This window comes from Armigeres subalbatus, chromosome 1, assembly GCF_024139115.2.
Source record: "Armigeres subalbatus isolate Guangzhou_Male chromosome 1, GZ_Asu_2, whole genome shotgun sequence".
Classification (NCBI taxonomy): Eukaryota; Metazoa; Arthropoda; class Insecta; order Diptera; family Culicidae; genus Armigeres; species Armigeres subalbatus.
The window spans coordinates 131,760,699-131,775,393 of record NC_085139.1 but is presented as its reverse complement, the minus strand read 5'-3'; the positions used below and the strand labels follow the sequence as shown (position 1 = coordinate 131,775,393).

General features: G+C 39.0%; 1 protein-coding gene across 4 annotated transcripts in view; it reads left to right on the top strand.

The window, feature by feature from the left end:
• Positions 1-14,695, top strand: part of LOC134205133 (T-cell leukemia homeobox protein 3) — a 348,199-nt gene that overhangs the window by 156,440 nt on the left and 177,064 nt on the right. For 2 of the 4 annotated variants that reach the window (XM_062680085.1, XM_062680082.1), the window contains exon 3: positions 1,999-2,094. The exons of the other annotated variants lie outside the window; for them this stretch is intronic. In XM_062680085.1, the coding sequence (XP_062536069.1) occupies positions 1,999-2,094 (96 nt within the window). The remainder of the gene's footprint in view (positions 1-1,998; positions 2,095-14,695) is intronic. 4 annotated transcript variants of the gene reach the window in all.

The window sequence follows — 14,695 nt, the reverse complement described above, 5'->3', positions numbered from 1 at the left end:
GAAATGTACAAAGAAATTCTTGGAGAAATTTAAGAATATCGAAAATGCCTTAAGGATTTCCTTTGGGAATTCTGTTTGGATTTTTTGCTGGAAATTCCGAAGGAGTTATTGAAGAAAATCCTAAGATAACCCTGGAATAATTTAATATTTACGAAATATTTATGACGAAAAATGTCCGAAGTTAATTCCTAAGGAATTCTTGAGAGCATCCGAAGAATTCTGGTCAGTAGTAAAACACAGTTTTGACGTTGGAATTGCTTGATAGAAAACCCCCCTAACTGTCACAATTACAGTCTTTCATTATCACACAGGGATTGCAAGTTTTTGGAAAAAAAAATCCAAAAAATCCTAGTGACCTTAAATATCTTAGATATGCACAGCACATGTTTCGAAATGGACAAATTGATATGAAATTTGCGAAAAAGAATTCACGTGTCTTGGAGGGACTCGAACCCTCAACCTCCTACTCTCTAGATAGGCGTGATAACACCTACACAACAAGACCACTTAATGGTCACGTTTGCGGAAAAGCCATCAGAATCCGAGTACCAATCTCCACCACGGTTGGCTCTTTTTTGCAAATTGAATATCTTTCGGATGCTTGATTTATCCGATCTCCACATGTGCTTTACCGTGCGGGACCGAAATCCGTACAGCACCGAAATCCGTCCACCGAAATCAGACCACTTAATGGTCACGTTTGCGGAAAAGCCATCAGAATCCGAGTACCAACCTCCACCACGGTTGGCTCTTTTTTGCAAATTGAATATCTTTCGGATGCTTGATTTATCCAATCTCCACATGTGCTTTACCGTGCGGGCCCGAAATCCGTACAGCACCGAAATCCGTCCACCTTATTAGATATCAATAAATTAAAGGGGGTTAAAGGTAAATAATGTAGAAATAATTTATCTTATCCTGTTCAGATACTTGGTAGTAAGCTTTTAGGGCATAGAAATGGAAAGAAGGCTTTGAAATTAAAACAACAAAAATCAAAAAGAAATCGCCACCCACCAAACGCGGAGTTTTTGCCGCCATTTTGTTTTCGGGTAGAGCATAATTGCACCAAAAGTAACTGTGTTTTAATTTGTAATTGCGAATCATTACATAACATGAGCGGAATACAAATCGAAGGCATCGCTTCTCAAGATGCGTATCGAACTATTTACAGTGGTAGCTTAGTCAATCAGATTGCTCCATTTTAAAAATTTAGTTAAAAAATTGCTGTACGGAATTTGATCCTTTGATTCGAAATCCGTCCACGGTGGGCGGATTTCGAATCAGAAGAAGTTGATTTTATTCATGATTTCATCAAGTTTTTCGTAGTTTTTAATGACTAAATGTGAAACACTTCAAAAGTAGAAGCCTTCATGCTCCTGCAAGCAGAAGCCTTCATATCTACAGTCAAGCGAGTGCACATTGTGTATTAAACGAGAGGATCACACTCTATGTCCCCAACAACGGGCTGGGCTGATTTGTATAGAGTGCGAATTAATCGCTGCTGTGCGTAAGGCCTGCTTGGCTAAAGCATTTGATGAGTTTGATTGTCCTACGCATGCGGTCGCGTGTACTCAGATGACTATTGACGGTGGAAGACCGACACTTGATTACACGTGTCTTGTTGTGTAGGGGTTATCACGCCTATCTAGAGAGTAGGAGGTTGAGGTTCTGAGTCCCTCCAAGACACGTGGATTCTTTTCGCAAATTCCACATCAATTTGTCCATTTCGAAACATGTGCTGTGCATATGCACAGCCAAGATATTTAACAAAAAATGGTTTTCGTACGGCCGAGTTGCGGGATAATATGCAATTAAGCACACATAAAATCATATTCTACTATTTCTTGTGTACTCACTTTATTGGAATCTTTCAGTATAACTTGATTATTTATCGTATTGTAATTAAACTTTCATAATCATGTGTGATATTTTTTCGAACTTGTAGTTGAACAGTTGAACAAATAGAAAATTGTACGACATTTTTATAATTTCTTACAGACATCCATCATTTGAACCATTCCATAGTTCATATCGTAAACAATTGTTCCAAAATGACTAACGGTGAACTCGGAAGTCATTTATCATCGAACGGAGGTAAGACCACTTTTACTTAATCATATAAATACATAAATTAGTAAAAAGAAATCTAGTAGCTTGGTTCGCCGGGGGGCTGACCATAAATTTTGAAATGGCTATTTCGCACTTGAATTTAATCGTTTGGTCTAATTGTAATTATTTGATATCAGTGTTTGTTTGAAAGCGCTTATTTGTTTTTGTAAGATTGAACAACAATCTTCTGAAGTAAGTGCACACTCACCCAGTCTCATTCATTGACCTCGGCTGCATGAATCTCAGTTAGATCATTCAATCCTAGTTTCAGCAGACGAAATGCCACATTTCTTGGCAACAGAAAAAAAAGAACTGCTGATCAGCATTTCGTCGTAGAAACATATTTTCGAGTTTTCAGCAAACAAAATTTCAGTGGGGAGAACAGAAAATTGTACTTAAAAATTACAAAAGTGAAGAATAAACATTTAAAGTTATATGATTTAAAACATTTTAAGCATTAAAAGTTATCCACCAACATAAAACTAATGCTAGAACATATTAAGCATACCATGAAGCTTCATAATAACTAGCTATAACGCTCAAATAAATAAACGCTTAAAATAAATGAGCTCACATTCCGTTTCCGCCATCCGTTGGATGCTCGCCGGAGCACAATCATGACGTGACAGACGGTGTCACGAAAACCTACCTCAGCAAATGGACTTTATAAATGCGACAACATTCCGACGGCAACTGGAGCGTAATTATTTTGCAGTTGTATTCGTCAGTTGTCGGCATCATTCCGGTGGCGACAACTTAAAATACAGCGGAGAACAAAAAAATCGGGGCTAGGCTGACTGACACGTTGATACCGCATAGCTATTAATGTAGAAATAACAACACGAACACGACTCCGATTATGATAATAGCAATCGGTAATGTTGTTTTGGGTAGCATTAAAGTTTTGTCATGTTGGTAATTGATCCCTTTTTGAGCAAATAATAAGTACATGCAACATTTTTCGATTTCTCGTGAATCATTCTGATTGGGGTAACATTCATGCATACTCGGGTCAAAGTGGATTGGATAACAATATTTACTACTTGGTCCCTACTCGTAAAAATCGAATCCAAACGTGCGAATAAACACATATTTATTTTGTGGCACGATATGCGGCACGTTGACGTCGAGAACCCACAAAGACTGGTTTTCTTAATCTTCGTGAACGTTCAACAGTACCCTGGAGTATCTAGGAGATGGGTTCGTCATGAACGAGGGCATTGGACACGCTCGCAATTGGTTTACTGAAGAAAATCAATCAACGAGTTATTTAACCAAACACAATTCCATAAAATGTTCTTCAAACTCATTTAAACCTTTCTCTCTAACAACTAATGTGTGTAGTCACATTTTCTGACTTCGCCTATGACCGCTATGTATTTGAATATTTCCGTTTACGAAAAAGAATCATATTGTACCATTTATACCCATACACCTTTCTACATCTCTTGATAAGTTCCAAGCGTGGTAGTACAGCCCCCTACTTTTTAGAATTTTATAAATAATAGAATATCCACTTCACGATCTCTCTGCTGCCCAATAACTGTGGTGGCACGTTTCCGATTCAGCATTTTGCTTCGCATCCCGGGCAAGAGACCAAGAAGGTAAAAAAAACGACGAACACTCTATAAACACTTAACGTGTTAAAATATCCTATTCCACCGCGAACCAAGTGGCGCTCGCCCGGTAGGTGAAACAAGCGAGTTTGATTTCCTTTTTTCCGAAGCCTATATAGACCAACGACTGCAATCAATTCACTTCGTTTACGGTTTTGCCTGTTGCTCGAGGCACCCTCCGTGGAGCAAACCGTTGACTTCAGGTTTTTATCTGCAAAATAAAATATATTATTTATAGTTATAGGATGATAACGCTTCACGAGCTAATGCTCGATTCCAAAGCGCCCAATATGGCCGTCCTCAATGGGATAAAAGTGAGTTGTACGACAGTGGAACACCTTCTAATTCAGAGGGTTTCAATCTTCTTTCCTTATAGTTCTCAAATCTACTGATCTGACAAGTAGAATTCTCGCTTAACTTTTCAAAAGGTCCTAAGTAACATTTTTTTCATGAATTAATTTGAGTAGCGCAATCAAAAGCTTTCATGTTGTTCTGTTGATTGCGCTATTCAAATTAATTCATGAAAAAAAATGTTACTTAGGACCTTTTGAAAAGTTAAGCTAGAATTATAACTAATCAGATTAAATTTGGCGATAGAACATTCAATCAAAGCATTGTTTCCATGCTTGGCTTCTAACATTGTGAATATGCGTGAATGATTACATGGATTTTTTTGAAAACGTCGTGGGAGCGAATCTCAAAACAGTTGGGGACCACTGTGGCAACTGAGTAAACTGAAAGCTAATGTACAACTCAATTAAAACTCGCACAACGCTGGTTCCGTTTAAAAGATACTGTTGGTGTTCAGGTCTCTATGAAGCACTGTGGCTGCTTTCCATATCAATTGTTGGCCAAACATAAGTTTTCGTGCAAATAGAATATTGTAGGTACCGCTCTTATAAAAATCTACTCCTCCGCTTATTTTTAGTCGCAACGAAAAATAAGCACCAGATAGTCGCCTAAGTAAAACATAACTCCAGAAAAAAAAACTGCCGCCACATGGTGGATTATGACGGTGAATGCTTCGGTAGCACGTTTTATTTGTACTGCGAATAAATTTTATACATCTGTGAGATCAGTTGATTCAAAAATATAAGATTGTATATAAGAAGTATAATAATGTCGTCCCTGTTTGCTTTACTAACATCTAGGTTACTTTGACTTGGCAGCCAACGTACCGGTACTACAAGTGTTAAACCAATGTTGGTGATGAAACCAAACATGCACTACAACATGATGCATAATTTATGCCCAATTGAAGTTTGTTGGAGTATAATTTGACAAAATAAATCAAATGACTACAGCGCCACTAGCGTTCTAGTACTTGTGCTTCTACCGTGAGAGCCGTGGAAATTGATCACGAAAGTTGTCATTTTGTTGCAAGACACAATAATTATTAAAACAAACTACCGGAGCAAATCTTGAGAGCAAATCGATAATTTGTTTTGATGTTGGGAAATTGCCGATTATGATTACTTAATTTGATATCTTTTTGATCGTTTTAACGGTTGAAATAACAAAACGCATAGCAGAAAAATCATACTGTAACATCAAATCGAAAACTTTTTCTGTTATCGATGAGAACAAATCGGAAACTGTTTTTGATATTGGTTTCGATAACAAAATAATTACTCAGCTTGATGTCTGATCAGACAATTTAGAAATCTACAGCAAAATTAGATCAAAATATGTAACCAATCATGATGATTGATATTTGAAAACAAATTATGATTTCAATTTAACGTCAAAATCAATATATGTTTTCTACATGCTCTCATTATGTTTTCAGACTCTGCTCGGGTAGTTGACCCGGCAGACGATGTCCTGCATAGTAGGCGAGAAACTAGGCGAGAAAGCACATTGTAACGTTCATACAAAGATTCCCATACGTACTAAAATTTTATTTTTTACGATTGTCTCAGCTTCACTCCCGAGGGAGCGGTAACAAATTACGTAACGATTTGAGGTGAGAGGGGGTGGGGGTGAGTGAAGTGTTACGATCCATACAAAATTTTCAGATGTTTCATACAAAAAGTTTGACATAGATGGGGAAGGGGGTTAAAAATGCCCATTTTTTGCGTTACGTAATTAATGGATCTTTCCATAGGAGAATAACCTATAGAGCATTCGGAGATTGTAACTAACAGGGTTGCTGAAGAGATGAATAAATTCCATCCAGCATTTTTCTAGTAGTTCGGATACGAACACAGACCAACTCATTTTTATTATATTAAGAATACAAATTAAACTACGCCATCACGTATCGAACAAAGTAAACAATCCAAATATCAAAATTCACATAAATATAGGAAAAAAGAGATAAAAGAAACAAAGAAAACAATTAAATCAAAGTTAATTGCCTATATTCGGGAATCTCGAGTGCATTCAGTTGCCGCTAGGTTGCGAAGGCCGACGGAGGTCCTTCGTAGCTTAGTTGGTTAAAGCACCAGTCTAGCGTACTGAGGGTCGTGGGCTCGAGTCCCATCGAAGTAGTTACCTCCAATACATTTTTCAAATCAATATCTTCCACATAATGTACATATTCACATATGAGTTTTCAGAACATTGTAAAGAAAACAAATTGTTATCCGCTAATGATTATTATGGCGAATTTAAACGCATGAACTAAAATTTATTAGATTTGCTTTAAAAACAACTCAAAAAACTTCAATACACCCTGCAATAAAGTAGCATCAAGAAACTTATTATTATGCACTCTGTGGGTAACTAGTTTATCGAATTTAAAAGCTTAAGAAGTGAACACTCCATGAAGTCACCTAACGATCGAACAAAAATAAGGGCTTTTTTTGCCAGCACGATAGATAAAATTCAGTAACAGTATAAGCAGATCCTCTTTGTGCTATCTCTTACTATCAGAGACTTTGATGCGACTTTTTTTCAACACAAAAAACGAATTATTTTTAGACCTTTCAAAGCATAGCAAACCGGATCGTGCAAACTTATTGCATGCCGATCGCACTGAATAATTTGCTTTTATGCCTTATAGCGCAGAATAAAACGCACGATCTTCTGGCGTACCGAAACCACAATCAATCGCACACCGATTGATTTCCTTCTTTGTCACAAAAAGCGCAAAAAAATTACTTCTCTGCAACACAGAGTAGAATAAAACACACGAACTTTTTGGACAAACAGGTGACAGGAGTACTAATCCACCTTAAGGTCACTCCTCTAGCGAGGCAGTTGGTGGGAGAACACGCCCACCCGCAATACATGGAGGTAAAATAAACTTGGAAAATCACGTTACGCTAGTAATCTTCTCCCTCTTGAACTTTTTGTGTACTCAACAGAACCACGATCAATCGTTCACTAATTCATTTACTTCTCTGCCAAGCAATTTAAAACATTCGAACAATCTGCGTACCGAGTAGAATCATGATCGAACGTACAATGATTTATTTACCTCTCTGCTGCACAAAGCAGAATGAAACACTCGAACTTCTTGCATACTAAGAAGAACCTCGATCAAACGCGCGCTAAATGATTTACTTATCTGCCACACAGAGCTAAATAAAACACTCGGTATTTTTGTAAACGGAGTAGAACCACGATCAATCTCGCAAATGATTCTCTCCCACATAAAATAAAATAAAACACTCGAGTCGAGTCAAGTACGAGACACTGAAGACGGCCTTACTGTTGAGGTCGAAATACGTATCTGTCAAGGTACAATTAAGTGGTGGAATTAAATGGGATTGTACAAACTCGTCTTATGACAAGTGAAGACATTTCACTAAAAAGCTCAAAATAATTTTCTTAATAAAACACTTGATTTTTTTCTTTTGGAGCGATCAGTCGCGCACTGACTATTTTACTTCTCTGCCACACAAAGCAAAACCGAACACACCCTCGAACTTTCTGCGCACAGACGAGCAGAAACACGATTAATTGCGCTCTTCCAAAAATTGAGGAAAACTATTTTCTAGATATGTATATGCGGAAAGCAGTGAGAAGATCGTAGTGTGCTTATTTTCAGGCGTCTACGATTTTCTTCAGTAGTGCGTTATGCATCATTCCTACCTACAGCATTGTTTACGTTTTGAAAAAAAAAATTAAATTATCGCTAGAGCAAGAGCAACACAACTGCCATGATTTCAACTAGCAGTAAATCTCAAAATTGCCCGGCAACAAATAATAAACATATGCAATTTGTTTGAAGGCACAAAATAAAGGCTAGAACATGTAGCTTTTTGGTAATTGCAGTTTTTAATACAGTTTTCATATTTCTTAACTTCTTCACTTGCAAATATGGTAAATATTTGGAATATAAATGAAACATATAATAGTATATTCGTTAGCATGACCCTAGAAAGCGTACTATTGGGTGAATCTAGAACGCACTCTCACTCATCACACGATAGTTACATGCAACCAATTAGAATCCTCGCACAGTAAGATGTTTCGATTTTCTTCATTTGTTTGCATGCTGCCTTTATTCAACGCAAGCAAAATGGCTTTTAATATAAACAGCAACCCATCTGTATCGAAATCAACAATCACTCGTCCCAAGTAGGCTGAAAAATCATCCACCTGATAGGGACAATAATGTCCACATTTTGTCCATTTCGCTCGAGACTTTCGCTGATTTGAATGAGATTATATATTGCGGACATCCATCATCGTTTTTTTGCTGTTTGGCGTCAACACCAAATGTAAGCAAGCCGGCTGGTGGAATAAATCTGGTTGGAAATGCAATATATGAAGATTTATAACGATAAATGTGCTCAACCGTAGCATGAAGGCCCAAGGTTTGAGCCGTTAACCCTTCGCGAAAAATTGCACTATTTTAGGCTGAAATAGTTCTACTTCTAACAAGTTTGCTTACAACTTGTATGTGATATTGACAATTCATAAAATATTGTATGAATTTGGGTCTCCACACCCAACACAATTTTGTGTGACATTCTTTGTATTAAGCATTTTGTATCAAATCTCGCATTCAAATTGATCAGATAATGTTATACTTGTTAATACAGCTCATTGCATTAAGTCAGTTTATTTGGTTTCGATCAATACATCCAAACGAATCTCGTTGGCTCATCCTAGAAGAAGTATATGTATCGTGTATAACAATATAACCTTAACCCATACAATCTTCCCGATTCCATTTTGCTTGATAACGGAAAAGGACACAAATATGCATGTTGCTTATTCCACTCGTATCACTCATTGCTATCCCTGTTATCCTTCCACTTGTCACATCCCTATTGCATGAAACGTGGTTTATGATTGCCTTTGGTCGCATCGCTCCTCATCTGGTAAACAGTCCAGATGGTTAGCGCGTCAGTCTAGATGTGCTAAGTGTCCGGGGTCCGGGTTCAATTCCCGTCTTTGACCGATCTTTTTTGTAGGGTTGCTGAGGTTCTCAAGGAATACAGCATTTCACTCCTCGATGGGGTTGTGTAAGTTTTAATGTAAACACTAACACATAACCAGTTCTTATTTTCTCGTGACTGGAGACCTAATGCAAGGGCCCGCCGTTTACTTAATGCAATCTGTGCATATGTTGCGAATTATGGCAAACTGTACGCGAGCAAAATGCAAGATTGCAATAAAATGTTGCAATCTCTGGTTGGATGTATCCATTGTACTTGCCACCAAGATACATACTTATGTAATAGCGGGCATAGAAAAGCTTTCAATTAATGACTGAGGAGGCAAAAAAAGTCTCAGTTGAAATGTAGTGGCATTGAAAAAGAAGAACAAGATCTTCCCTACACAGATAGAAAATTTCACTGAAATTTACGCTAAAAATCATGCACATAAATGGAAAGCTTTTATGAGGGTAATTCCATGCGGGATATAGCCTAATTGTATACAATATTTGACGTGAATCATCAATATTGCGTGCAGGAAGGGCGCCATTTCAGCGTTGAAAATCGTAAATTTTTGCGTCTCAAGTTTTACGCGCTGTTTACTTTTATTTTTTTTTATGTGTAAATTCCAATTACTGGGCGGAGTGAAGCCCGATGGCCAAATTTCGGAAAATACAAACTACCATTGGGTATTGTTATATTCCATAATTCAAGGGAACGTCATTTCCCATCACCTTTCTGTTTAGTAGCAAGGAACAGGCATAAACGCATAAAGTGACATAAAGTAACGGGAATCTCTAGTGATAAACATCTTCTTCTTCTTTTTCTTCTTCTTCTTCTTTTTTTCTTCTTCTTCTTTTTCTTCTTCTTCTTCTTATTGGCATTACATCCCCACACTGGGACAGAGCCGCCTCGCAGCTTAGTGTTCATTAAGCATTTCCACAGTTATTAACTGCGAGGTTTCTAAGCCAGGTTACCATTTTTGCATTCGTATATCATAAGGTTAACACGATGATACTTGATGGACATCAATGGAATATCAAATCGACCACATCTGCATCTGCCGAAAAAGGAGACTGAGCCTTCTTGATGTCCGGGACAATCCGTCTGACCATCACCTTCCAACTACCGGGATCCGATTACTACTTGGTCGGGGTTCTGCCAAATCACACTAAGCGCCAATGAAAAATTACCCATTTTCTTGCACAGCAAATCTAATTGATCACAAATCTTATCGGATATCCTTCCATCCTACATCTGTGGATATTCAACAACAAATGTATGAATGAATTGATATGAATTCGTTTCCGTTTAAATTCTATGAACAAAATAACACAAGTCAGTCTAAAAGGCGCTGGGTGCGGTTTCGCTGAACCCCGACCACTTATCGCTCGGATTCAGCGGAAAGAAGATCCAGCTGTGCAAAGATCGTTCGTTGAAGAACTTGGAACTGGGACAGCGGATGTTCCGAAAGGTGACAGCGTAGAAGAGCAGTGAACGACTATCAAACATGTCTTTATCGAAAACAGGGTGAACAACCTGGGAGAGCTGCACACTCAGGGCGTAGTACTTATGCAACCCGGCAAAAAATTGAGGAGCGTAGAGATGTAAAGACTGCGATAGAACGGAAAAGGAAGTCTAACGCTGTTGCAGATGGGACCAGAAAGTTGTTCTAAATCGGATACCGATGGGGAAGATAAACACGACTCTTCGGAGGCATGCAGGATTCCTTATCGGAAGATCATGTGTGGTGGACCATATTATCACGCTCCGTATTATCCTGGAGTAAGTCAATGAATCCCATGACACCCATATTTGGAATTAATGCCTAAGAAAAACCTTCCGATCATCTGAATCAAGAAAATCTGTAGACCGCAGACGCAGGCCTCATCGAAGCGTGGAACGAGGCATTCACGTCTAGAGTCCTGCATAACAGAGCTTGGTAATGCATTCCATTGATACTTCGCGTACCTGAATGAAGGAATAAAAGAGACCCCATTTCGCGGCCCATGGCCCTTTACCCAGCAATTCCTATCTCTACCTCCCCGTGGAGTAGGCCGGGATACGAGCAGAGACAGACAGCAGACCTGCCTTTTCCGGGACAGCAGGGACTATTTCCAAGGGCTTTACGACCTCTCCTCACGACCACGGCCTAACCGCTATGGTCACCCCGTGGCATGGCTGAAGTTTGTGCATAGACTACACATAATGAGGTAGGAGTGTCTTAGCGTAGTATCTGTTGGCCCAGGCAGTTACCGCTATTGACTCCTTGAGGCATGGCAGTGGAGTGTTAGAGTGAGCATCCAAATAAGTCTCAAATGGTGTGCGTGCCTGTGTAAATGAGCACATTAAGTACAGCCTATCCTTCAGAAGTAATGCTGGAAAGCTGTCCAGGAGGGAAATTAGGGTTGGTGCCCAAGAAGGGTTTAGTGGGTGAGAGTCCTACACTCCGGTACAGTGCCATTTGGTAGCTTGGCAACTACTACGCGTGTGCTGGGTCAGTGAATAATGCATTACTCCTTGTAAAAAAAAACACTTTTTCAGAAGAAAATACACCACCTGGAAGAAGCGGAGGGCGAGGAGGTGAAACAACTGTGTCGCTCCCAAGAAACCCGCAAGTGCTATCAGAAGCATAACGCATCCCGCAAAGGCTTTTCCGAGCCAATTACCTGCACAAACCGATAGTCAGAATCTGGGAAACTGAACAGCTACTAAAGAAGTGAAAGGAAGGGGTCATTAGCCCAATTTACAAGAAAGGCGATAAGCTAGAGCGATCACCATCCTTAAAGTCTCCCATAAAAAGATATCCCAGAGCATCTTCCGTCTTCTATCACCAATAGTGGATGAAATCGTGGGCAGTTTTCTATTCGGTTTCTTTGCCGGCCGCTCGACAACAGACCAGATCTTCACTGTACGGCAAATACTACAAAAATGCCGTGAATAGCAGGTCCCAACGCACCATCTGATTATTTATTTCAAGCTGTAGAGCTGTAAAAAAATTGGACGAGAACAGATTTCCTGGAAAACTTACCAGACTGATCAAAGCAACGGTGGATGGTGTGCAAAACTGGATGCAAGCTAAATAAATTAAATGAATGAATCTTAACGACCTCGATATGGTTGATGAAGTGACGCTCTGCCCGTCTGTGGCAGGTCTAACAATCAATGTCAGCAAGACCAAATCGTTGTATGGCAACACGAGCAAACTCTCCAATTTTACGGTAGCCGGGTAAGCAGTGGAGAATGTCGAAAATTTTCAATATCTTGAAAGCCAATTGGCGTCGGACGGCGGAAATAAGCAGCCGGCCACTATGAAGAGAAGACCTTTAACGATGGTTCTATTTAAAAAATGTAGGGAAACTTTTCAGATCTATTCGATTCTAAAATTTGTGGGGCAATTTGTCACAAGTTTCTATTTTTTATCATAGGATACATGGGACAATTATACGTATAACGGCAGTATAGAAACGGCCGATTTTTCCTATCTATGAGCTAATATTTTGTGACTTTTCCCTGATTTTTAACCACCTGATAACCCTTTGTGCAGTTACTGAGAGCTCAAACTATTTGTGCAACGTACTTCATATATGCGAGAGTTTGTTTAACTGACTATAATTCCAATTAATTGCTTTTTTCAATCTCGAAGTGAGTTACTTTGCTTTACCACACCCAATCAGCATATACATTTAAAACCACACAATACCTTGTAGCACACATAGTTGATCCCAACTATTGACATAACGCTCCATTATGATAAACCTAAATAGCAACAACACATTTTCTTTTCGTACTTGAATGAAACCTTTTACCTCTTTCCTCTGTGTATCAAAGATAAACCCTCTATTCATAACAATATTCATAATGGAAACCGCTTCACCCGCTGTTGCTGAATCATAAGGTTGTAAAATTTAACGGTTATGATCTCATTCTCCAAAATATGTATTAGATATATAAGCCCTTTTTCTTGCACCGAGTATCATACCACGTGTTTCCTCCTCATCGTGGGGAACGGAATCCGGAAGATTTTGAAACTCTGCATCCATCAAAAATCGGAACCCTTATGTACCTACGCCCGACTTGGTTGGTTGGCTCGATAGCGAGGATACTCCAAACAAGACAAGGGTTGAATCGATAAACACGTCGAGAGAAAGACCACGGCGGAAAGAGGGAAAACGTTTATGGGCATCAAATTTGGTGGGATAATATCGATAATCGTCCTATGGAATCGGAAATTGAGCCCGTGGCAAACGAACAGAACCTGAGACTCGTTATTGATTGTATGTCTGATTGATTCTGACGCGTATGAATTTCGATTCAAATCGTTACGGTGAAGTCTACCAGCTATCAAAAAGCAAGACTGAGTGTTCTACTGCTGTGGTAAAATTTATTGTTTCCAACTCTACAAGCACATACAAAGTTAGTGGGGAAAATGTTTCGAAGAACCCATACAATTTTTGGCCTTTCTCGTACACTAAGTGTAGGTACGTAATGACTTTATTTTTATGTTTCCCTATTTTAGTCGAAACATAAAAAAAATATGAATTTCGAAGCCATTTTCAAACAAATTAAATTAAGTTTAGAATTTTATTTATTTTATTATTTATTTTTAATTTTACACTTCCTTGTCCACTCGAAGAGCACTGAGCATATATCTCATTGGATTTTGATTTTTTCAACTGCATTTTACTCTGATTTATGTATCCAAGCCAATTCAATTGAGTGCTCATAAATCACAATTATCGGTCAACGAAGGTAATCAAAACATTATATACTCTGATTCCAATTACGGGAAATATAATGTGAGGCTAATCGGCCAGTCATTATTCATACATATCCATATTATGGCTATAAATTACTGCGGGTATTTTAGCACGAACAAATGTCACGACGGTATGTGACGGACACACAAAGGCAAATAGGCAATGAAACCGAGCGAACAAACTTTAGTCACGGCATCTCCCCTGAAAATATATTATGGCAACGTATGACCCGTTGAACAGAAATGCACTGAACGATTAAATATATGTTGGTCCATAAAAATTAAATGGTGCTTTGATAAATCCGACATTTATGCCCGTTTTCAAAACGAATGGCAGCTCCCGCTTCCGAGTACCAACTTTAATGACATTTTAATAACATAGCCATTAGATGGAACGCTCCTTCATTGTCTAACAATTTCCCTACACTATGATGGCGACGAAACGCTCAGCTTGTACGCTTAACCACTCCTGTAATTTTCCTCTTTTTGTTGTCACTTCAGCAGCATTCCCCATCGCCCGCCGAATCGGCCATCCGTACCAGAATCGAACGCCGCCGAAGCGGAAAAAGCCGCGTCCTCTTTCACCCGGATCCAGGTGGCCGAGCTGGAGAAACGATTTCACACAAAAGTACCTGGCATCGGCGGAGAGGGCAGCGCTGGCACGAGGACTGAAAATGACCGACGCCAGGTCAAAACGTGGTTCCAGAACCGACGGACCAAGTGGAGGTGAGTTTTTGGCAACATGTTGAATAGAAAACTCCACAAAAATGACGAATTAGTTTTTGAACGCGCGACAGTTTTGATAGTTGTGATGAATCTGCTACCTTGCTGAATAAGCGATAGCAATCAGAACATGGAAGCAATACGTAACTTCT